This window comes from Aspergillus fijiensis, assembly GCF_003184825.1.
Source record: "Aspergillus fijiensis CBS 313.89 unplaced genomic scaffold BO72scaffold_21, whole genome shotgun sequence".
Taxonomy (NCBI): Eukaryota; Fungi; Ascomycota; class Eurotiomycetes; order Eurotiales; family Aspergillaceae; genus Aspergillus; species Aspergillus fijiensis.
This window is the reverse complement of record NW_024468997.1, coordinates 408811-430629: the sequence shown is the minus strand read 5'-3', so window position 1 is coordinate 430629 and position 21819 is coordinate 408811. Positions and strand designations below refer to the sequence as shown.

The 21819-nt window shown below is 54.9% G+C and overlaps 8 protein-coding genes across 8 annotated transcripts; 5 read left to right on the top strand and 3 right to left on the bottom strand.

The window, feature by feature from the left end:
* The first annotated feature begins 46 nt into the window (after positions 1 to 46).
* Positions 47 to 1103, top strand: BO72DRAFT_447837 (uncharacterized protein). The gene has a single exon (XM_040944647.1). It carries the CDS (start codon positions 262 to 264, stop codon positions 877 to 879), a length of 618 nt encoding a protein of 205 aa, XP_040801715.1. The 5' UTR covers positions 47 to 261; the 3' UTR covers positions 880 to 1103.
* An 818-nt stretch (positions 1104 to 1921) lies between these two features.
* BO72DRAFT_428528 (cytochrome P450) lies at positions 1922 to 3850 on the bottom strand (the record flags this gene model as incomplete). The annotated part of the gene is made up of 6 exons (XM_040943029.1): positions 3572 to 3850; positions 3432 to 3517; positions 2556 to 3356; positions 2395 to 2496; positions 2203 to 2334; positions 1922 to 2116 (listed from the first exon to the last, which is right to left on the bottom strand). Exons 1-6 carry the CDS (start codon positions 3804 to 3806, stop codon positions 1922 to 1924), a joined length of 1551 nt encoding a protein of 516 aa, XP_040801714.1. The 5' UTR covers positions 3807 to 3850.
* A 1173-nt stretch (positions 3851 to 5023) lies between these two features.
* On the bottom strand, positions 5024 to 6961 carry BO72DRAFT_377061 (phosphate transporter; the record flags this gene model as incomplete). The annotated part of the gene is made up of 3 exons (XM_040941243.1): positions 5024 to 5310; positions 5378 to 6814; positions 6883 to 6961. 3 exons carry the CDS (start codon positions 6959 to 6961, stop codon positions 5024 to 5026), a joined length of 1803 nt encoding a protein of 600 aa, XP_040801713.1.
* An 850-nt stretch (positions 6962 to 7811) lies between these two features.
* On the top strand, positions 7812 to 8407 carry BO72DRAFT_103529 (uncharacterized protein). Its single transcript, XM_040938889.1, has one exon. The coding sequence runs from the start codon at positions 7898 to 7900 to the stop codon at positions 8261 to 8263; it is 366 nt and encodes a 121-aa protein (XP_040801712.1). The 5' UTR covers positions 7812 to 7897; the 3' UTR covers positions 8264 to 8407.
* A 500-nt stretch (positions 8408 to 8907) lies between these two features.
* BO72DRAFT_377206 (amidase family protein) lies at positions 8908 to 10783 on the bottom strand (the record flags this gene model as incomplete). The annotated part of the gene is made up of 3 exons (XM_040941249.1): positions 8908 to 9935; positions 9986 to 10413; positions 10485 to 10783. 3 exons carry the CDS (start codon positions 10781 to 10783, stop codon positions 8908 to 8910), a joined length of 1755 nt encoding a protein of 584 aa, XP_040801711.1.
* A 1286-nt stretch (positions 10784 to 12069) lies between these two features.
* BO72DRAFT_496001 (uncharacterized protein) lies at positions 12070 to 13455 on the top strand (the record flags this gene model as incomplete). The annotated part of the gene is made up of 3 exons (XM_040948593.1): positions 12070 to 12291; positions 12348 to 12856; positions 12927 to 13455. The coding sequence occupies 3 exons, from the start codon at positions 12070 to 12072 to the stop codon at positions 13453 to 13455; spliced, it is 1260 nt and encodes a 419-aa protein (XP_040801710.1).
* Positions 13456 to 15122: 1667 nt separating this feature from the next.
* On the top strand, positions 15123 to 16692 carry BO72DRAFT_468351 (kinase domain protein; the record flags this gene model as incomplete). Its single annotated transcript, XM_040946891.1, has 6 exons — positions 15123 to 15370; positions 15435 to 15766; positions 15821 to 15843; positions 15887 to 16141; positions 16330 to 16417; positions 16511 to 16692. The coding sequence occupies 6 exons, from the start codon at positions 15123 to 15125 to the stop codon at positions 16690 to 16692; spliced, it is 1128 nt and encodes a 375-aa protein (XP_040801709.1).
* Positions 16693 to 17635: 943 nt separating this feature from the next.
* On the top strand, positions 17636 to 21535 carry BO72DRAFT_103433 (uncharacterized protein). The gene is made up of 6 exons (XM_040938888.1): positions 17636 to 19273; positions 19326 to 19736; positions 19786 to 19980; positions 20032 to 20568; positions 20639 to 21010; positions 21105 to 21535. The coding sequence occupies exons 1-6, from the start codon at positions 17723 to 17725 to the stop codon at positions 21417 to 21419; spliced, it is 3381 nt and encodes a 1126-aa protein (XP_040801708.1). The 5' UTR covers positions 17636 to 17722; the 3' UTR covers positions 21420 to 21535.
* The last annotated feature ends 284 nt before the right edge of the window (positions 21536 to 21819 follow it).

Sequence of the window (21819 nt, the reverse complement as noted above, 5' to 3'; positions counted from 1 at the left end):
CAACCGCTGATTCGCAGACGGCGAAGGCACCAGCAGGTGGCTCCTGGGTACCTAGTCTGCCTCATTTGACTCATTGCCAATCTGGTCAAGGGAAGCCCGGCGTGAGGGTGAGCTCTGCCCCCTCCTTTCTCCATACATAAGGCGGGTGGCGCTCCTGGAGCGTTTTTGAAAGGGTTGTTCCCCGGTGATATTCTGCTGATCCTCCACCCCTCATCATCGGCAGACCTGATTATCTCCCCTCCAAAGCTCCACTTTGATAACATGCGCGCCACTTTCCTCCTCGCCGCAGCCCTGTCGGTGCTGACGGCCAGCGCCGACGACAAGACCACTACGGTGGGCATCTACAACCCGGACTGGGATGTCACCGTCCCCAAGTACGGCGGATGGACCAGCACGGCGGCCAGTGTCGCGGGGGTCAACGCCAAGGCCACCACCTACCACCTGGGCTGTCTCAAGGACGCCCCCAAGACCGACTGTGACATCAAGCACTCGTGGACCATCATCCAGGGTCCCTCGACGGTGAGCGTGTCGGGCGAATACATCGCGTCGACCTCCGGCAAGAGCACGAGCTACGACTACACCGTGACCCAAACGTACGAATGTTCCCTCAAGTCCTGGAGCGAGTCGGCCAGCTGCACGATGAGCGTGGCCATCACCGGCACTTTCGACGGCGGATCGTACGCGTCTTCCACCTCCACCCATTCCACCTACGGCCCGACCAAGACCTTCGCCGAGCTGGTGGTCACGGGCGGGCTCAAGTCGCTGACGGAGCCTGCCGCCACCAAGACGGCTGATGCGGCGAACGGCAATGGGGCAGTGGGCGCGATGATTACTGCTGCTCCTGTGGTCGCGGCTGCGGCGGTGGCTGCCTTGCTGTAGGAGAAAGGATGGGGTTGAGGGTGTTTTGTTGGCTCTGTGCTTTGGATGTAACCATGTTAGTGAATTGATGAAATGAGTCTGGGACTGAGGAAAACAGAACCACCCGGGCATCTAGCCTCGTAATATGTGATGCAACTATACCCCGCTTTCTTTGCTTGCGTTTGCGTGGTTTGTTGATCTCCTCCCAGACCATGTAGAAGATATCTCGGGTGGGGTGGAGGAAGGAATCTAAGTGAATGATAACATCTCAGTGCAGGTGGGGGTGGTGTGTATGTGTTGTTTGCATCCTTGGTGGTACTTACGTTGCCTGGTTGCCTGCCTGCCTGCCTGCCTGCCTGCCTAAGGTAAAAGACATGAATACGTGAATACGGCAATACGGCAATACGGCAATACGGTAAAACTCGTCCGATCCTCATCAACAACCCCAGCCCCCACACCCCCAGACTTCTCTTCTGCCACACTTCTCCATCAAACCACCCCATTCTTGACATTCATATCCTCATTGATAATACCGCCAACAAGTGAAAACAACATGGCTCGTCCCTCGTGGCAATTTGAAGGACTGCGCCCAGAGAAGCGATTACTACGCCGGCAACCAACTACCCAGTCAGACATCTCAACCCCGGCCTGTCATACGAGATCTACTCTGCACCATAGCTGGATGTGGAGGTCGGGAATGTAGGGCAAGTGATTGAGTACTATGATAGCCCGGCCCGTCACAGACAATCTCCCCCCCCTCTCTCTTCAAGTGTTGATCTTTTGTTTAATTTCATTTATGGTCAGACTGTGCATGGAACCATTCGATATAACGCGCACTGCTAGTTAAGAGCTTGACGTTGATACTTAGGCAATGAATGCATTTGGATCACGACCTCGATCCTTCAGTACGACCCAGTTAAGCCCGGCCACCACCGATATTGAATCAGAAGCCATCGTATGCCCCGCTCCCTTTTTCCCCTATGTAATGGTAATGGTAGCTCGTCCATAGTGGTGACATCTTCTGTCGGAGCATATGATGATGGGCTAGCCATACTGAACCCCGTCACCCCCCAACAGCCCTCCGTCGCAACCAACATGGCCAGCCATACGGCACCGCCGTAAAATGGGTCTCGAACCGCCACGGCGCATCCGAGTTGACCTGCTCAATCTCAAAATCCCGGATGAGACAGGCCGCGACCTTGGAAATCTCGAAGTGCGCGAGGTTGCGACCGGGGCATTGGTTGTACCCTGCGCTCCACTGCCCGGACGATGCATGTCAGCAATACAAGCACGTTCTTCACAACTTTTTTAAACAAATAGTCCGGGGAGCAGAGAAACACTCACGTGGATCAAAAACGGATCCATCTGTTTCGCTCGATCCACATCGAGCCACCGTTCGGGGTTAAATTCATCACAGTCCGGGCCGAAGAATTCGGCGTTGCGGTGGTACACCCACGGGTTGATGCTTAAGACGGTCTATACAGTCTCTGCCATTAGCCTCTCCGGTTTGCAAAGGGTATAGTGGACTGCACACACCCCCTCACTGAAATGCCTGTCCGCAATGGTGATTCCACCCACAGGCACAACACGCGGAAGTCCAGTCCCGGTGGCTGGATGGTAGCGATATGTTTCCCGAATCTGGATCGCGATGGTCAGAATCCTACATATTTACGCCCACTTACAGGACTCATACTTACGCAAGCCTGGAGATAAGGCAGCTTGGTAGCCTCCGCGTACGAGACGATGGGACTCAGCTCGCCGCGCGCCTGCGCCTCGTCGAGCTCCTGGCGCAATTTGGCCAAGTACTGCGGATGACGGATCAAGTGGTAGACAAACGCCTGCAGGGTGGCACTGGTGGTATCGGCGCCGGCGCCGATATTAGCTACGCAGGCGCCCATGATCTCCGACTCGGCCATGCGTTCCGGGTGCTGCTGGCGAGTGGTCAGCCACCGCTCCATCATGTCGAGGCGTGGAGGAGCCGTGGAGATTGGCGTAGTAGCAGGAGTCTTCGCCTGGCTCTGGCGTTGTCGGTGGTCGATGGCCGCCAGACAGGTGTCGAAAATGTGGGAGGTGGGCTGCAGGCCCAGACGGCTAAGCAGCGGGTTGCCTAGCGTGAGGTTGTGCAGCCAGACGTAATGGCCCATGACGGCGATGTAGAGGGCCAGCGCGCGGCTGTTGGCGATGGCGTGGCGGATGTCGGTGCCCGTCGCCAGGAAGTCGAACGGACTGGAGAAGGTCACCTCGCCGACCACGTCGAAGGCAAAGTAGTTGAACCATCGGTCGAACTCGACAGGCTGCCCGGAGGCGATCAACCGGTCCAACTGCTCTTCCAGCCGAACGAGGAGAGCGTCCACCTGTGGCTCGGATTTGATGATGTTGGACAACGCGTAGCCTGCTGCTATGTTCCGCGACTTGTGGATGTGGCGCTGGGGGCTCAACTCGGACATCTGGTTCACGTAGTGATAGTCGGGGAGACTGAAGATGGAATACCAGGAGCCCTAAGTGTTTTTAAGCCGGGTTATGGGATGCAAGGCGCGCAATCATGGGCCTCATGCGATGTAGGTTGGTCGTACCTTGGCAAGATTTGCTTGGAGCAGTAACCGTATGGCATCTGGGTGACAGACGCTAACTTCGTTCTCGGAAATGCGGACGAAGTGACCTGTGCGCAGGTCAGATTCATCTCTGCGTGGCAGATACGGGAGGTGAAATCTACCATGTTTGCGATGTAATCGAATCATTTCCTGCTCGGTGTGGCCCTTGATAAGCTGAAAGACCTGCCAAAGGCTGGACACGGAAGCTAGCCATGGCCCTGGGATGTCCCTCAGTGAAGTAAAATACCGCCGTTTGACAGCCAGGAGGACAAAACTGGTCAGGACGATGCTCGCCGAAGTGGAAAATGAGGCTAGCAGGTTGGCATGCAACCAGGACAGCAAGTCCGACGGCTGCATTCTGAGGTCTCTGATCCTGCGATCCGTTCTGTGCAGAATACAGGCAGGCCACGGTCGGTGGATTGCAAATGCTGGGAAATATAAGGGTGGATGCAAGCGCTGGCAGCGGCTGGTCGATGCTCACCCGACCCGCTCATCGGTGGGGTTTGAGGCCGGCATCTCCAATCGGTGGTTTGGGGCGGGGACACTAACAAGAAGGCTAATGCCGCCCATCAACCCATGACTGGTGGAGCAAGTGAGCTAAACAAGAGCTAAGCTTGGCCAAGCTGTAAGCGAGATAAGGTGCAGTGGGGAGCAGTCGGTAGCCGAGAGAGATTGACTTCCTCCAATTTTTGCGATGAAGTATATGAAGTGAACCTCACTTTGTCCTCAACAGAAGAAGACGTGGAGGTGAGAGTGAGAGGACCGTGGCCTCAGGCTGCTCGTCTGACTACGAAACACTCACCTGTTATTTCTATCTCTCCTTAACCACTACTACTCTCTCGAACACCCCTCGACTCAGAGCCTAGCTATTCAACACGACTGAATTGTCATATCGTGACGGAGACTTGGATTCTACGTCCTCACCAGGAGCATCGGTTGAGAGGGGGCTAGGGGGTGCTGCTCTTGCAACCCTGCCCAACTCATTTTCCTACCTACCGTGGTTGTTGCGTTTCTAATATCACAGTCCTTCTCAATGCCAAGGTAATCCTTGCTATCTTCCAGTTGCGCTCTGTTCACAACACTTTGGCGGATTTCTTTGCTGCTGTGATTTGTCAACATAACGACCAACATATCAGCTAGCCTGGCAACTCGAGGGAGGAAGGTTGAAGATGAAATGAATACAATGAAGCAATCAAGCTTTCCCATCAGGATACTGTAGTTTTCGCGCAGCAATGCAGTTGAAGAAAACATGGAAGGTTGTCAGCACTGAGTAAATCGTCGTTGGTAACGGAGCACGTGACGGGAAACAAACCTTCCCCGCACCAGTTCATGCTGGCAGACATCAGTGAAGTCTTTTCGCCTGAACGTGAGATTCCTACAATTTCAGTAAAGTCTACAGAGACAGGTACCCTGCCTACCATATCCTACACAGATTGACACCCGAAGAAACCCATTTTTGCATTACTAAAATGTACATTACCCCCCCAATAAACATGGCAGCCATCTGACCACCGGGCATCACACAAAAGAAAAGGTCTAATTGCACTTCCCCATCAGCCCGACCGTGCCGACTATCAAGCAAAATGCGGCGCATTGATGAACAACCCCATCAGACACCCACCCAGCGTCCCCGCAATGGGCAAGGTCAAGATCCACGCGGTCAACAACAGTCCCACCCGCTGCCAGTTCACCGCGCGCCATGTGCCGTTACACAGTCCGACGCCGACGGTGGCACCTGTGATGCACATCGAGGTCGAGACGGGCAGGGAGTACTGTGAGAAGACGAGAACGGTCAGAGCGGCGCCGAGTTCCATCGAGCAGCCGCGGCTGGGGGAGTGGTAGGTGATTTTGTTGCCCATGACTGTTACCCATTCCATTAGTACACGCTCGTGGGAGAAGGGATGCACTAGTAAAGAGATGAAACTTACCCTTCATGATGTTGTACCCGTAGGTGATCAAGCCAATGGAGATACACGCCGACAGCACCGCCAGCTGCCACACCGGAACTGGAGCCTTGGCTTTGGCGGCACTACCAGTGCTCCAGGCAGAGTAGATGACGGCCCAGGGTCCAACGGAGTTACCGATGTCGTTGGCACCGTGGGCGAAACTGGCCGTGCAGGCCGTCAGGACCTGGACGAAGGAGTAGGTGTGCTCGACCTCGTTGGGATACTTGGTCGCGTGCGCGTAGACTCGTTGCATGCGGTCGCCCTCGGGAGTGCCGTTGATCCCACTCTGGGCGGCGTGGATGTCGTAGTGCATGCCGTACAGCAGTCCACAGACGATCATGGCGGGGATGCGCTTGGCGAGAATGGCCATGTTGCGGAACTCGTAGAGCTGACCGGGACCCATCGGGTTGTCGCGGAGGGTGCGCATCGCCCAGCCCAGTGGGCCGCGTTTCTGCAGCAGGCGGGCGCGGAGACGGCGGTCGGACTGGGCCATGAGCTCCTTGTAGGTGAGTTGCTGGGCTTCCGAGGCGACGAGCTCCTTCTCGCCGCTGGTGGAGGCCTTGTGGACGGCGTCCACGTCGGCGTCGGCGCCCTTGAGGGTCTCGGGCGAGCCGGGCGGGGAGGGGAACTCATCCTCTTGGATGACGGCGTAGTTAGGGACCTTGGCGGACTCAACGTTGGGGTTGGCGGGTCGCTGCAGCAGCAGAGGTCCGTAGACGAACATCCACCACTTGACGTTGGGGTCCTTCTTGATGACACGGGCGTGAACGAAGGGAAGGAAGAAGATAGCCGACAGCACTGCGACCCCGGCGCCGGTGCCCATGGTCACGGCCGCGATGTACCATCCAGGCTTCTTGCTCAGACCCAGACTGGGAGAACCCTTGTAGACGATGGAGAGAGTGCAGACGGTGGCGGCAATCAGGAACCAAAGGGGAGAGGTGTAGACCGACCAGGGGACAGGGTTCTTGCGCATGTGCACGACCACCTTGATGAGCATGAAGATGATGGAGCCAAAGCAACCGGAGATGATGGGAGCCATGCCCAGACCCGCCAGGATGGCGCCCATCCCCTTGCCGTCGTTCCATCCCCATTGTACCTGGGAGGCGCCGACCGTGGCGACACCGACACCAGCGACCGCGGAGATGAGCGAGTAGGTGGAGGAGACGTGGGCGGAGTGTCGCGTGCACCACATCACCCAAGAGGAGGCAGCGGCCAGGGCGCAGGTGAAAGCCAGCATCTGCACCCCCGCGTTTCCCTGGAAGGCGGAGTTGGGGATGATTCCGTTCTTGATGGTATCGGCGGTACGGGCTCCGACACAGATGGCGCCCAGCATCTCAAAGACGGTTCCGAAGATCATGGCTTGACGGTAGGAGACGGAGCGGGAGGAGACACTCGTGGCCCAGGAGTTCGCAACATCGTCTGCAGGGTAAGAACGAGCGGGGTCAGAGATAGAAACCATAGCACGGAGAGGATTTCCGGCAACTTACTGGCACCGTTGTTGTAGGCATCCAGCATGGCAAACAGAGTGCCGATGGCAAAGATGTAGTCATATTGATGCAGCGTCATCGTGGCTGGAGAAGCTGGGATGATGTCGCGTGAGGGGATGGCGGCTGCTGCAGGAGAGGAGGAGGCGTGAAGAGAGGAAGGAAAGAAGTAGGAGGGAGAAGGGAAGGAGAGGTGAGTCTTATGTAGCCATGGCTGAAATGGCTGACTGGCTGACTGAGAGGCCAGGCTGAAGATGGGCTTACTAGGATGAATGTTGGTGGTGGTGGTGGTGGTGGTGGTTGATGAATAGTGTAGACTACGTACAGTATGGGACAGTGGCATCTGACAGTGGCGTGTGTTTGACCAGTTGAACCAGTTGAACCAGCATCTTCCCTTCCGCACGTTCCTGGCCGGCCAACGCTGATTCGAGCAGGAGATTAAGCTGCGGTCGAGGGTTGCTTCATCCACGGTTCAACCCCCCAGAGTCTCTTGGCACGGGGCTTGGCGGTGTCCGGAGGCTGGCTTGGCAGCTCTTGGCGCCCAGCGGAGCATTTGGGCCAATCACAGCCCGAGCATGGTCCACGTGGGGTCGATTCAAATCCGGGGAGAAGCCAATCATCAATGCGGTTGTCTCCATGTTCGAGTCCTCAGGTAGTATACGGCTTATCGCTTCGTATCACAACCAGGATCCCTCCTGCTGTGCCCGTGCTTGCTCACCACGGTACCTCACCACCACCACCACCACCTCCTCCTCCTCCTCCTCCACAATTCCCAGTAGGAACTCATCTCGGCTAGACTCCCCTTTCAGGCAGCGCATAGTGCAGAATCTCGACCTGAGCACGTGAGGTGGGGTCCCCCTTTCCCACGTGCATGTCCTCTGTCCAATCTGACTGGTCTTCGGCGGTTGCCTCCTGGTGAGACGTTCATGCATCACGATGGAGCTGAGTTCCGGGCGTGGCGACGACCGATCTGGATCAGGAGTTCATCTGCATCACGGCGTCTGCCGAGAAACGGACCATGCAATCATCACTGGCAGTCCGTCCACTCCCATTCTTGCCATCGTGCGTTCGGCCGTCGCTGCTCCGCGTGGGCGACTCACCTCCTGCCTTGCCATGCAGGTGCTGTTGCCCTACGCGAGTGGCAAGACGCCCATCCACAGCTCGGGGGAAACCACCTCCCAGGTTAGCGGCATCCTGCACGGTTGCCTCCTTCCAGACTGGTCTGATACCCCCTGGGTGTGGCCACGGTGAAAAGATGGTCTCAATGCTCACATGCCTCAGCAACATGAGACATAGGGTGGCAGCTGTGGGGGGCGTAGCTCCTCACCCACCACAATTACCTTCTGCCACTCCCGCCAGTGGCAAGCTCTCGCATACCGGATGAAACCTTCGATGATTGAGTCCACGGACAGTGGACATCCTGCCTTGAACGGTTAGTCTTGTTGCCTTAGGGCCGGCGTTCCCGCCTCGCTTGTGCAGCCTTGCCTTGCCTCTGGCGACAGACGGAAAGTTCTTGAAGCTCAATCCTCTCAGCGATCGGTTCACTTCCATCTCTTAGTCCGTCTCTGGTAGCCATGGAGATGGGTAGGACTGTCTACTTGGTGGAAGTTCGAGCAATGAGTCTGCATCCAACCAGTAAGTATATGACTTTCCTACCACACAACAAGGCGGTATGCTGATTCCCCTGGCCATCGACTGTCACAGAATCCCGGCTGCCTTCCCATTGTACCACATCACCACGATAACACATCAGAGAGAAAATTGGAGATTCGAGCCAAGGATTCTAATCCAAGCCAGTAAGTTTGGCACTGCCTCCGACGCAACAAGACGGTGTGTTAACGTACCTGGTCATCTACCGCACAGATCCCCTCCTATCCTCTCCCCACATTCCGCTTCATCAACCCACCAAGACAGTACAGCAGACACAGACACAGTCACAGCGACGAAGATCTATTACTATTATAAGTCTATCGAGAACACCGCATATGTACACATCCACTCCGCCCCTTCCCACCTCCGGCAGACCCCTTAGTTCACGGGGATGTTGCGCTCCAGATACCCGCTCCAGGTGGGCAGGCTACGCTTCCAGGGAGTCTGCGAGGACAGCTGCAGATCCTCGATGGCACTGGCGTACTTGATGAGGGTCGCCTCGGAGAAGGCAGTACCGAACAAGGCCAATCCATAGGGCATGTGCGAGTCCCCGTTGATACCGGCAGGCAGGGTGACCACGGGATAACCCGCCTGGGCGGCGATCTCGACGGAGGGGGCAAAGTCCGGCGGGGCCAGGAGAGCGGTGATGTTGCGGCCCTGGTAGCGCAGCGCCGCATCAATGCCCTCCTCGCGACTGGTGCGTTGACAGTACGCCAGCGCCTGCCAGTAGGTCTCGTTCATCACACCCTTGGTCGCCAGCGACGCCAGGAAGCCATCCTGTCCGGAGGCAAAGGCCGGGTTCACCCCGGGCAGGCCACCCTCGCTACCGGCGTTATCGATGTTGTACTGGACGATGTCCTCCAGCGAGCGGATGTTGGTGTTGTTCAGCTCGGCGAGATAATCCTTGATGTTGTTGTAGAAGTCGACCTTGACGTAGGAGTACTCGGACTGGTTGGGGTAGCCCCGGGAGGTGCCGTAGTCCCAGTTCCAGCCCTCGGGGTCAACGATCTCCTTGTAATGGGGGAGCTCGGTGCCGTTGATGATGGTCGCACCCGCCGACTCGATCAGCGCCAGCAGCTCCATCAGCTGGGCATTCTGGGCGGCGTCGTTGTACTGCCAGAACGACATCCACGGCAGACCGAACACGGCGCCCTTCAGGGCCGACTTGTCCGTCAGGAACTGGGCGTACCCGCCGGTGGGGGTCTTGCCCTTTTGCGCGGCGGTCTGGTTGTCGCGGGGATCGACGCCGTAGATGGCGTCCAGGGCGTAGGTGGCGTCGCGCACGGTCTTGCCGAAGGTGCCGACCGTGTCCTGGTGCAGGGACTCGGGGATCACGCCCGCACGCGAGGTGAGGCCGACGGTGGGCTTGATGCCGACGATGTTGTTGCGCTCCGCCGGGTTGATGACTGCACTCTGTTAGCGACCAACCCTAGGATGGGTGTGATGCCCAACATACCACTGCCATCAGTCTCCGTACCCAGCGCGAAAGGCACCTGGTTGGTGGAGATGGACACGCCGGAGCCAGAACTGCTACCACCAGGATTGACGGTGAAGTTATACGCGTTGCGGCACTGGCCACCACGGCCCGAGTACCCCTCGGAGTAGTCGTTGGAGCGCATGTCCGCCCACTCACTGAGCGTCGCCTTACCCAGCAGGACAGCCCCAGCCTCGCGCAGACGGTGCACGACGTGCGAGTCACGGGGCACGACGGAGCCCACGAGGGCCCAACTACCGGCGGTGGTCTCCATCTTGTCCTTACTGGCGATGTTGTCCTTGACCAAGAAGGGGATTCCGTGCAAGGGGCTGCGCACTGTGCCCGCCTCCCGCTCCGCGTCCAGCGCCTCGGCGATGCTCACCGCATCGGGGTTCAGCTGCATAACCGCACTGCACATCGACCACCCTTTAGCCCTGTTCTATCCCTGCCATGCTTTGATTGATTGCTGGAAAACACTCACTTGACATAAGGCTGAACCTGGTAGATGCGCTCGAGATAACACTGGAGCAGCTGCACCCCCGTGAAATTCTTGGCCTCCAGCTCGGCCTGGATCTCGTCGATGCTGGCCTCCTCGAGCTTGAAGCCATGGCAGAGACGCATGGGGAAGAGATCGGAGCCATTGGTGCCCAGCTTGGGGAAGTCATAGGGGTAGGGCTGCAGATCCAGCTGCTGGGTGACCAGGCTGTCGTTCTGCGCCGACGAGGCGGCGGCCACCACGGCCAAGCCGACGGCCAGGAGTCGCGACGCGATGGAAGGCATTCCCGGGGAGATGACGTGGGAGGGAAACAGTGAAGATCAAAGAAACCGAACGAGAAAGGTCGGATTATGAGTAAATCGTCGATTGATGGGGCTTGGGCCGAAACGGCGACCGACGATCGGGGGGATCGGGGAGATCGGGGGGGATACGATACAGCGATACCGCTGGATGCAAGGGGCAAGTCTCGAGAGCAGGAAACCAATTCCCTGGTCGGGTACAATTAATCATTTATACTTTGTCGACATGAGACAATTAATCTCGTTCAAGTATCGACAAGGAGACTAGCCGATGAGGCCACCGCGGACGGACACCGGGTGGAGCATCGGCCGAAGCTTGATCAAGCTGGCTGTCGAGACGCCGGCGGATCTTCGGCACCGTCAGAAGTACGAGTAGGTCAGGATGCAGGAGGGAGTCGAATTGAATGGGCAGGACTAACTAACTGTGTCGGTTGGCTCCGAATTGCCGTAATATGCAGTCTATCTTCTCGAAGCCCGCCCGAAGCTTCTCCCCCCTGAGAAGATGCAAGAATGATCATTAATTAATTAAATCAACGGTTTCCCTGTAGCCGAGGAGATCCGAAAGAGTAATTTCCACGTAATCTGAGTTCTGACTCCCCAGCGGTAAGCTCCACTGCGGCCCAGTTCACAGAAGAAAGGGAAAACCGTTCCATGGATTCCCCTCGTCCGTGTCCTGCCAGGCTGCTCGTTTATCGCGTTTAAGGTAATCGATCGCTTGTTGCGCTCCCGGGCACGTCATCAAGACAGAAAATGCGCCATAAAAAAAAAAAAAAAGAAAAAGAAAATCATGCGACCGAGAGAAGAGATTTTTTTTAATTGTTAAGAACAACGACCAAGACTGTGAAGAACCCACGAACCTGGTCGGATGGTTCGGTCGGCTGTTTTCCCACATGGCAGGATCGGCTAGTGAGAGAACTAACCAGCACTAACACATAGTGTGCTGCTCGCCTAACCTATAGCCCTAGGCTAATGCACTTTTATCGTTCCCAGGATGCAAAACAAACTGGACTAGACTGCCTAGTTCGCCTCCGGGTGGACTCGTCCATCAGACCATGGTTCGCATCCGCATTCCTCCTAGTTCAGGGAGAACAACACAAGGTGCTCATCTCCCCGAAATTCTGGTTCGTCGGAGCATGCAAGATCTGGCCCAGTCTCAGTCTGCCCATTACTTCTTCACTTCGTCTTTTCTCTCTCCCGTCCCCATCCTGACTCAAAAAAACGACTCCATCCCCGTAACTCCGGTGGTCCCTGGCAAGCCTGCCTGCAGCAACATGGCCAACATCCCTGCTGCCATTGAAGCGGCCGATGCTGCGGGTCGCATCCCCGCGGGGATCAGCCTGGAATACCTCGCCCAGTCGCGCGATCGCCCGGCCAAGATCGCCATCATCTTCGTCTGCGCCTTGACCACGCTCGTGGTCATCGCGAGATGCTACGCCCGCATCTTCTTTCTGAAGCGATTTGGCATGGACGACTCCCTGGCCGTCTTCACCCTGGTAATTCTCTCTGCGGTTACGGGTAGGGAAAGCCTACACTGACTGACTGCTGGCAGCTGCTGTACATCACCGTGGTCGTGCTGTCCATGGTCCTCATTGATCTGGGCAGCGGCCGTCATATCGAGTACATCGAGTACGTCCTCTCCTTGGCCAAGGTCAAGGAGACAGAAGTCCTGGACTTCGTCATGCACATCTTGTATACGACCGCGCTGTTCATCTGCCGCTTGTCCGGTCTGGCCTTCTACCATCGGTTGGCAGCGCGACACGACAAACTGTCCCTGGCCATCAAGCTTGCCTCCATCTTCCTCGTGCTCGCCTTCCTCACCCAGTTCTTCCTGCTGCTCTTCCACTGCTTACCGGTCACGGGGCTCTGGCCGTATGAATGGCAAGCCGGGGCGAGCAAGTTCAAATGTCTGAGCTGGGGCGACGTCTACTCGGTCAATTCGGGGCTATCCTTAGTCTGCGATCTGATCATGTTGGTTCTGCCGTCCATGTTGATCTACATGCTGCATGTGTCGCGGCAACGGAAGTTCCAGCTGTCACTGATCATGTTCCCGGGTGTTCTGTGAGTCCCCTGCCTAACAATGACTTTTTTTTTACCCCCCATTCCCAAGCTGACCAGATCATTCCGGCAGAGTCCTTGCCATCTCCTGCGCGCGCATCTACCTGGTGGCGGTGGGCCAATGGTCGTCGGACGGCAGCTGGGCGTACGACCCGATGCTGGCGGTCGAGACCTCCGAGATCGGAAGCACGCTGATTGCCCTCTCCATCCCCGCCCTGAAGTCGCTCTTCGGCTCCTACTTCAACCACCTCAAGGCCTCCTCCTCCGGCGGCGCCACCTCCTCCAACAAGCGATCCAGTCGGTTCCACCGCGGCTACGGCCGGACCTGGGAGGGGCATGTGGAGTTGAATAGCCTGGGCCAGGCAGCGGCCGAGGCGGGGTCGTATCACGTCGACGTGCAGACGGGCAAGGGGGCGATCGCCACCCCGGAGTCGACCTCGCTGGGTGGGCCACGCACGGGGAACGACAGCTCCTCAGAGGACCTGCTGTCGCCGCAGAACGCGAAGCATGCCGGTCGCGCGGCCGGCAAGGGGCAGGTGATCATCCAGGAGACGGTGACGGTGATCGAGAGCGGGAAAGCCAATGCTGGACGGAGCTCCTAGGCTGCATTTGAGGCTTGTCTCACGGATCCATGATGCAAAGCGCATCGCCAAGGACTAGGTGCGGAAGACCACACTTTGTAAGGCGTCCAGCGCGAGAATGAGGTCATTATACGGCCAAGGGGACTGGCGCTCACTCCAGCCTCCCTTCTCATGCCACTCCAGGCAGGGCATACAGACGTTCGACACTATCGAGAATAGCAAGCAGCCATCTCGAAACCAGCAGCACACCAGCCGCCGGAGCAACATCACCCGGCCAGGTCTCGTTTGCTGAGTCGGAACCAGACTTGCGACCGGGTAATTGAATTTGAGTGGGATGGTTGCGGTCGGAACCACCGGCGGGCCTAGACCTCCCATTAACCGTGGTACGTGGTATACATCCGGGCATGGGAGCTTCATCAATTTTCAGCGAGGCAATTCGCAGTCGACAGTCTGGGGCTACCCAATCGCTGCGCAGGCTTTCTGGAGATCGGCTTGCGCCTCAGGCGATATGATATCCTCCAGTCTATGGCCACTTGGTGCAGCCTAGATGTAGATTTTAGGTCTTTTATGGATTTATTCGAGCCATGACGCGTGGTAGCTCGAAACCCGCATGTAAAGTTCCCTCCTTCGTACAGTACATAGTAGTTGACACAAAGAACCCTTTAGATAGAAGCGAGGAAAGAGGGTTAGGAAAGAATGGGGAATACTGGACTCGGGGCTATCCGGTCGGAAGCATCCGTTGTGGCAATGCCGGGTAGGACCGACCTGCCCTTCGCTTGGACATACTTCGACAATACTTCGGCTAGAATACATGAAAAAATTCCACTGGGCTTTGATTGTAGAAATCAAATCAGTAAATTCTGATGTCATTATGATCACTACACATGACTCTCGTAGGACAGTGGTGTAGTACAGATTTCAGCAGACGAATTCAGTCTATGATTTACTCATACATATATTTTGATCCTTACCGAGATTGCCTTTTGCTCAGGGAACATTCATCAAGTTGCTGCTACTATTTTCATGTACATCTATATATACTGAAGCCTTGTACATTCTCCCGTTAGCGCTGGCCCTAATCATTAGCTGACTTCAAGATCAACGAACCAAATAAATAACTTAACAGTGAGTAATAGTACTCTTATTCTCCTAGTTGCAAAAGATGGGCCTGTTCCCACCGGGGCGGGGCGATGCGCAGTTTTCCCAACATGGTTTAGTGCCACCAGCGCTTATCTATTCCGAGGCCTGATCGCGGCATCGACCTTATCATCTTCGGTTTTTCCGCTTCAACACCGGAGGACGGAGTACTTGGTGTACGGAACTGAGTATAGTGCACTACTCACAACGGGCTTAGGTTTGTTTGTTGCGACATATTTTGGAGGAGGGAACGTAGTTTGCTGCACTTGGGTGCCATAGACTAATTTGTCGCGATTGCAACGGTCAGCCTTTCTCCTCTACTACCTCCTAACGCTGGAATTTACGCCGCAAGAATCTTCATAACAGCTGTGAAGGGAGGCCTCCATGTAAAGGGGGAAGAACAAGAAGCTCAATGTTCCTTGGCCGCGACGTCAAAAGAGATGCACCTGTCATGTGACCGTGGCACACGTGACCCCGGGTCCCAGCCTTGCTTAGGCGCCTGGAGCTTCTCTCCTTCCACAACTATCCACATCACATGAAACTTCTTTGTCATGAGCTCTTTGAGGTCGTCTCTTCCTCGCTTCTCTCCCTTACTGTGCAAGAGACTGTTCTCTATACCTTCTCACGGGCCACCTTCACCGCCGGGCATATTGGTTGATGAAGAGATCTCGCCATTCTACAATACGAAGTGCCTCTACCCAGCTAAGCCTGGGGAAGTACTCGCTGATCGCTACCATATTGTCGTCAAAGTCGGCTGGGGCGTGTCTTCAACCGCATGGCTCGCGCTTGATCTACAACGGTAGCAGGCCTTGACTGATAGCTGTTTGATTCGAAGCCCTCTCGGTCTCTGACAAAGCATACAGCCATATAGAAGAGCCGGAGACCATCGTGGCACTGAAGATCGCCAATAACAATGCGCACTATGCCGGTCATGAGCGTGAGGTTGAAGAGCATATTTCCACCGCAGACCCCTCACATCGCGGTCGCTCACTAATCCGCACATTGCTCAACTCCTTTCAAGGCCCGGAAGGATCTCACTCATGTCTTGTGTACCCGCCTCTGAGGGAGCCCCTTTCGAGGTATCAGCAGCACTTCGTTGATGGGAGGATGCCACTGCCCCTTATCAAATCTTACATCCGTACCCTGCTCTCGGGGCTTGATTATCTCCACCAGGAATGCAGGGTAGTCCATACAGGTAGGTTACATTGGTCCTTGTCTTTCATGGGTGATACTGAGCCAAGCCGTCTAGATCTAAAGCTTGAGAACATCATGGTCTCCTCCGAAAAATCCGACCGTGCTCGCTGATTTCATAGAGTCTCAGCTTGCAAGGCCAATGGCGTCCAAGATTGACTCGACAGGACGGCCAGTGTACCAATCCCGCAACGTTTTCGGCCCACTCAAAAGCCTCAAGAGTATTCCCCAGCTTGTCGACTTTGGCCTGGCCACCCGACTGGCGGAAGACGATGACTGGGGCATCTGGCCAATTCAGCCAGACCACTACCGAGCGCCAGAGGTGATCCTGGGTATTGGATGGCAAATGCCTGCCGATATTTGGAATCTGGGTGTTCTGGTACATCTCGCCACACCCCAAGGATGTTTTTACTGTTGCTTTTACTAATACCAGATTCAGTTGTGGGATCTTGTAGAAGGCAGGGAGCTGTTTCAGCAAATCCACGACTAACACGGCCGCTATGATGCAAAACTGCACATCGCGCAAATGATAGCCTTGCTTGGTCCCCCGCCTCCCGAATCCTGCAGAGGTATCAATCCATGCGCGAGTTTTCGTTACCGGGGCCTCTCCGACGAGAAGACGGCAGAGTATGCGAGACCGCGGAAGAGTACTTCTGTGGGCCGTTCTTTGACAATGATGATAGGATTCTTGGATTTGTCAGCTTGGCAAAACAGAGTATTGTCTGACTCGTGATCAATGGACATTTAGGTCGCTTTCTCTACGAAGATCTGATTCCCGACCGGCGTCTCGGCGATACGGTTTCCTTCCTCCAAGGAGAGGAGAGAGAGGCGTTTCTGGATCTCGTCGGGAAAATGCTTCTCTGGAATCATAATTACCGACGACTGGCAGGCGAACTGGCGGGGCATCCTTTTCTTCAACCCCAGAATTGAGCCATCTGTCTGATTGTTCTATCAGAGTTTGCATAAAGGTTCAAAGATAGGAGACATGAATAAAGCAGGAAGAGAACGCAGAAATACAACAGACGTGGTTACTGGATCGATGTGCGTTGCAGAGCGAGACTGATCCCTTTCTTCCACTGCACACGTGCGTGGTGTTTTCAGTGAGTTCCATCTTTGCCTGACTCCGTCCAGTTGAAACCTTCGTTGCGCACATAGGCCAACATCTGAATGGCTTCGTTTTGACCACGAGCTTGGGAGAGGTCCAGCACCTTCGAATTCGGAGCCAATGTCGGGATCTCCGACTCTAGCTGCAAGTCTGGCGCGTCGTATTTCCAGAACTTCATCTTGGTACCAATAGCCGTGGCTGCTAGGAATCTGCGGGAGAGGTTCGCATTGCTGGTCGGCCGACGGCCATCTTAAATCCCTCGCCTGGAGGAAAATAGGTCGCGCAGAGCGCGTTCCAGAGAACAAAGACTGGGGCTTCGCCAGAACTGGGTTTTATTGCGGTCAGAGCACTGTAAATACCGAGGTTCCCGGGGGATGGGGCCCATGAGGCCCCTGCTGGTGGTATGTCCGCCATGGCTGAAATGGTATGGTATGATGGTTTCTTTTTATGAAAACATGCATTGAACAGCAAGAGTCAGAATGCTGGAGCGACCACGGGGGGAGGCTTGACCTTTATCCTTGCCATGGGGCGTGCACATCTGCTTCCAGTTTGGCTCATATGCAGCCACAAACAACTGCACCCAATGGTTGGGATGGTGGGCGCAGAAAGGCATCTTTGCGCGCGCTAATTCAAGCTATTTTTAGCCCTTGTATGCGTGATAATGATTCAGACGCAAGTTAGCGCCACCATCGCTGACCTTCGATACATATAAGGCTAATATAAATGAAGGGGATCACATGACCTCACTGCACTTCTCTCAGCCTTGCCTTGTCCCTTGTTTCCACCTTCTCTCATCCATCTCTTCATCTCTTCATCCGTTTATCCATCCATCCATCCATCCATCCATAATACTCTATGACTCGAACAATCCCAAATCACTACTGTCCGATATGTGGCATTCTAATTGCCCGTACACTGGTCATGCCTGGCACCGTGCCAACCGATCTGGAATGGTACCAGCAGGTCCGTGTGATTCAGCTTCGCGGTGATACATTAGATGATCAATGGCTAGTCACCCAACTCGCCACTGTGAGCGGCGTAGGATATGTCAATCATTCCAGTCGAATCTATGCCCCCTCGCACCATGATTGCTGTTTCAGCGACGACGGGGTTGGCAGCCTGATGTCATACATCCGATTCCGCGACCCAGCGTCAGGTACCTGGTCATTCGACGTGCATGAATTATGCTGGCAGATTCTACTGCAGAGAGTCCCGGAGGGCCGATCCGACCTCACCAAATTTTCCACTCTTCTTTTCCAGATGCTGTTTTGTACCACATGGGGTAAGCAAAGATACCTTCGTCCTGGTCATGACTTCGGTGGCGCAGCCCAATTTCAAAACCCGATGGGGGTTATGTTTTGCGATATGATCGACCAAGGACTTGATTATCTCTCGGCTTGTCCTTCACAGTTCCGCAATCTGGCAGAGATTCTATCGTGTGCCACTCCGGACACTCAATTCTGCCCTCAACGATCCACACATAGAGCCCGAAGGCCGTCTTCACGCGATGACATATTCTCCCCACTTTCAGTCGAGGTTCTAATTATGATTGTGTCTCTCCTCCCTTCACCCGATATTCAGCACTTGCGATTGGCGTCAAGAAGTCTCGCATCCGCGACTGATCCGTCATCGCTGCCTCAGTCTTTCTGGCGCACCAGGTTTCTGGCAGATGGCGAGATGGGATTTGCTTGGCCCGCTGACTCGACGGGTTATCTCAACTGGCGTGACGCTTACTTTACGCTGAAGCATGTTTTGAGCGATACCTCCGGCTCCAGCTTTGCGCAGGCCAGAAACCGGCGGCGAATATGGAGACTTGCTGGTATCAATGCGGCTCTGCTTTCTCAGTTCTTGGATGGAACCGACCTTTGTGGCGGTATTTGTACCGAGGATGCAGGTCTGTCTCATAGCCCCAATACACTTCCTGAAAATGGGACACACGGCAAAATGCTCAGCGCCCAAGTGTCGGAGGACTCTCACCGGCTACTTTCTGTAGGAAGTCTGAGGCTCCACGATAGGACTGTCATTTTACCTTTGGACGACTTGACTGTCAAGACCATTCGTGTTTATGTGATTGACTTTAACTTGCAGTGTTTCATCTCCGGTCTGGAATTCGAACTTCTGGACCTTTCTACTCAAGCGTATTCCAACATCGCTCTGAGATTTGCGCCACCCAATGCCGGCCATCTAATTCACATTGCCCCGTCCGTTTGTGTCACAGGATTTGAACTGGAAGTCAGTTCGCGAGGCATCACCAATCTAAGAGTGCTCGTTGAAGGAAGCGACCACGGTGCATGTCCGCCGCAGTGGGTGCGAGATCAAGAGACGGACCGGGCCGATCTCGCGTTGGGAAAGCTGGACTTCGGCGCTCCGAAAGCACGACGAATCCGACTGGTCGCTCAGTTTGATGTAAGTCTAACTGCCGCATCGTCCATGTGTCTACTGATTGGTGGCACCCAAGGCATTCAAAATGATCGCCTTGGGATTTACCGAAGCCAGTGACACCGTTTCGGAAGTCGACAACAGTTTCACACTCCAACCAATGTGGACGCCCACCTATCCAAGAGAAGCTGTATCTCTCGTTCCTGAATTGCAGCCAGCATTGCAAGGGTACAACCGTATGCTGAATATTGATTTCGCGGGTGCCAACGGGGAGAAGCTTCCGCAACTGACAAGGATAGTGACCCATATCCTCAATGACTCGGCACCCATTGTAGGATTCACCTTCTATTTCGATGACCGGACCTCTACCCAGTTCGGTCGACAGGGCTTGATGGAAGTATCTTTATTGATTGATGGACCCGGTGGGGAGTATGTCACAGGTGTCACAGTCGCGAAGTCCACCAAGGATAGCCGGATCCTGTTACTTCGGGTACTCGGATCTCTTCATTCGGTATGCCACTGAGACTGACATAAACCAGATGCGCACAAACCTTGGAAAGGAGCTTATCACGGGTTGGGACGAGCTGAGCCGCTCTGAAGTGTCGGACTACCGGCTAACATCGCATTCGTTTGACTCTCACTCGAATCCTCTCATCAAACGTAAGGAAATGACTGTCGAGGCGATGCAAGCGCCCATCGGGCAGCGCATTACTGGATTCATTGCCACCCTTGAAGTAAGCCCAACACTCGAGGAATGACAAAGCTGTCCACTGAGACATATTCAGGCATCAAACAACTCGTTTCGTGCTTTCGGATTACAGTGTCAGAGAACCCCGCCACCGTATGAAACGCGGGTCACGGACGCGGCCTTGCCGTACCCCGTTTCAACTGCCGCACGCTCAGCTTCCCCTCTAGGCTCATATATTATCAGAGAAAGATCCAATTGTTGTAGAGCCTTTACATCTGCGAGCTTAAAATCGGTCAAGTGTATAAGATTCTCGAGCGGAAACCTCGAGCGCCCGCGGCTCGACAATGAAGTTTCCGGATTATGGTTTGAGTACTTCGAATCTCCTCATTCAATCGTCGGTCAGTGGATCTCTGAGTCTGTGTCGGTCACCCTTGAGCCCGGAGAGACGATCACAGGAATCACAATATGGCTGTCGAATGGTTGCAAGGCCTTGAGCCAGGAGTTCTTCATGGGCCGAGTCGTTCGCATCATGATAACTACTCCCCTTCAGACTGTGGTGTATCCGGAGGGACCTCCGCCATCAGCCAAGGAGCATACTATCTTACAGTTTGAAGAAAGCTACCTCGAAGAAATGGTGAGCCCGCTCTCCTGCCTCTGCTTTGCAATCCGTAGTTCTAATTCAAGTTAATGTATACCCCTCACAGTCGTGCCTTGTCTGGGTATTCAACAACGCGTGGGACTTTCCACGAGTAACCCAAAATCTCAAATCACCGAGTCAGAAGATGGTTTTCTGGGACCCGGGCCATACCCTCGAGAAACGGCCCTGGGCGACTCCCCAAAGCGCACTCTGGACGGGAGGTAATGGAACGAATGGCCTGGTCTCCATAGCTGGATATCACGGCTTGAGTAAGGAGGATTATATCACTGGCCTGAGGTTCACATATAAGTCCGGTGCTGTTCAAGATATAGGCGATGTGGCCGCTGGACAGGCCCTTCGCTCTGTGCGACTTTCTCCAGACGAAGATATTCAACGGATGTCTTTGATTAAGAACTGGACGGGCCTCCTGCAAGTTACTGTTAGTGCTACGGCGGCCTGGCGTGGCGTTTCTTTTCCTTTTGCCCATTTCCCACCCGGGAGGATATGGAAACCATACTGACATGGAGGATCAGTTCGGTTGCATGAAACGGAGTGACAAGACCAAGACCCGGCGCGCCGTTATCTCCACGCCGTCCGCGAAGAGGAATTTACCCTCTATGACGGGGAGAACAGATCGTGAGGATGTCGACTTTCTTCAACGCAGCTATACATCGCATTACCGCCGTATAGCGGGAGATGCGCAGAACGGGGAAGGAAGTTTGCCTGAGGGAGAGGTTATTGGGCTGTGGGGGTTCAAAATGCCGGATGACAGGTTGTTTGTTGGGGTCGTGATGTTACAGGGGTCTGGGCCCCGTACTAAAATTACCAGTCGCTCGCGCTTCAAGTGACAGTAAAAGAACGAGGGGCTTCAAGATGGTTTGGCGATAATGATCGGCATACATTGCTTTATTTGAATAATATTTCCGGCTCATCTAGAACGTGTGTTGCACGAGCAGCCCTGTGCAAGTTGTTAAAATGATAGTGTCACAAGTTAAGATTCGAGGAATCGTTTCTAGAGCAGCGAGTGAGTTAAAGGACAAGAGACTTGGAAACCCTAGTGAACCTCGAGACCGAGTTACATGGGTGAGAAAGTAATGAAAACGGAAGCAATAGAGCAAGAGCAAGAAGTAGCTCACCCACACCCTTATATGCCAGCGTCGATCCGTCTATTTGGAAATGTCCGCCATCAAAACACACTTACTAGGGTAGAGCAATCTTTTAGATGCGATGTTCTGATCTCATTGTCCT